General features: G+C 40.1%; 1 protein-coding gene across 1 annotated transcript; it reads left to right on the forward strand.

Annotated features, from left to right (window-relative positions):
- The first annotated feature begins 460 nt into the window (after positions 1–460).
- Positions 461–1,471, forward strand: LOC101697403 (sialomucin core protein 24-like). The gene is given in 2 exon segments (XM_087194664.1): positions 461–832; positions 835–1,471. Coding segments are annotated over 2 exon segments (612 nt in total). The 3' UTR covers positions 1,075–1,471.
- The last annotated feature ends 399 nt before the right edge of the window (positions 1,472–1,870 follow it).

A 1,870-nucleotide genomic window follows, 5' to 3' on the forward strand; every position in this document is an offset into this window, starting at 1 on the left:
AGAGAGCCAGGTGTGGTGGTGTGTGCTTATAACCCTAGTATTCTTAGAGGCTGAGGTAGGAGGATGGAAAGTTTTAGCCTAACCTCGGCAACTTAGTGACTTACTGGGACCTTTTCTTAGAAGAAATAAATTTCTAGAAAAAGGTTAGGGGGGTGGCTAGGGATGTAGCTCATTTCTAAAGCCTTGGGTTCAATTTCAGTACCACCAAAATAGAACCAAGAGGATATAAAAAGCCTGAATAGACCAATATCAAGTAATGAGATTCAATCAGCAATTTTTTTTAAATCTCCCAAAAAAGAAAAGTCCAGGACTCAATCACTTCATGGCTTAATTTTGCCAAACTTTTAAAGAACTAATGCCTATTATTTTCAAACTATTCCATAGAATTAAAAGGGAGGGGAGGCACGGACGGAGCGTTGTGCACTGCAGCTCTCGCCTGGACACCAGCGCGGAGGACACTATGTCGGGGGTCTCCCGCTCGCTGCTTTGGGCCGCCACCTGCCTGGCCGCCCTCTGCGTGCAGAATGTGCTCTCTATGGACCCCAACGTCACCGCGACCCCAACCGGGACAGCAAACACGACTTTGGTGCCCACCAAGATTGTCTCGAGCACTGTGACGTCTGCCTCGCGGCCAACCACCCCAACACCAGAAACCTGTGAAAGCCACAAAAGCTGTTTTTCCAGTTCTAATTCAAGTATTGCTAATACTACTTGCTATTGGATAGAATGTAAAGAAGCAAGTAAGAGCTACTGTTCTGATAATTCAACAGTAAGAGTTAGTAAGTGTAGCGTGGTGAACAACATTTCCTCGTGTTCTGTGCCTCCTACTACTCCCCAGTACCAACCAATACAACAGCTAAAACCACAACTCCGCCTTCCCCTTCTTCCACCACAGTTACCGCAACAGGTATAGCAAATACCACTTTGACCCCAACCTTAGAACCTGTACGGAAGTCTACCTTTGATGCAGCCAGTTTCATTGGAGGAATTGTCCTTGTCTTGGGTGCACAGGCTGTAATTTTCTTTCTTTATAAATTCTGCAAATCTAAAGAACGAAATTACCGTACTCTGTAAATGGACTTATTAAATTAATGAGGACTGGCAATTCATTTGTGTAACTCACTGAAACCAAAATATTCTTTCAAGAAGTCCCACGTGGAAGACGCTATTCCAGGATCTTTAAATTTACAAAGGATGCATAGGATATTTTGGAGCATCATCCCTGAAGAAAAATCAGTTAAACCTTTTTGCTAAAAGGAATATTTAAATATTCTGCATGAATCCTTGGGGCTGTCTTCTTTTATTTTAAATGGCTGCTGCTGTGGGAATATGTTTCTTTTCTTGACATGCCAAATATAACTTTCTGTAAGTAATGGAAAATGTTATCCTGTGCAGACAACCTCTTGACTCTTAGCAGATTAAATTTAGTCATTTTAAAGTCTGAAAGCTGCATTATTTTCATCCTAACTCCAAGATGTTATTCAGGGGCCAGAAATGAGGAGTGTCCCAAACAAGCACCAGTCGGGTGGATTTTTGGCTAGCATTTCAAAAGTGGAATTAATCTATTAGTACTAAAGTATATCCTTATAAAATGTTTTGCTCAATAAGTTATTTTTTTCTACATTAGAAATAAGTTGCCACACAGGGAATTACATTCCAGACTTAAATGAATGGAAAGGATACAAATCATTAATGTATAACAAGTTCTTGTTCATACTTGTAAAGCACCTTATGTCATTGAGAATATAAAGAATAGTGCCCTAAAAGACAGACTGAAATGTAGGCTGTAACTTAAAATGTTTTTGATTTGTTCTTTTACATTAAGGAAGGTAAAGGTTCTGAGGATATACTGTTGAAGTAAGAAATAGTA

This window comes from Heterocephalus glaber, unplaced genomic scaffold (assembly GCF_053883595.1).
Source record: "Heterocephalus glaber isolate CG9 unplaced genomic scaffold, H.glaber_assembly_v1.0 deba00001606, whole genome shotgun sequence".
NCBI classification, from domain to species: domain Eukaryota; kingdom Metazoa; phylum Chordata; class Mammalia; order Rodentia; family Bathyergidae; genus Heterocephalus; species Heterocephalus glaber.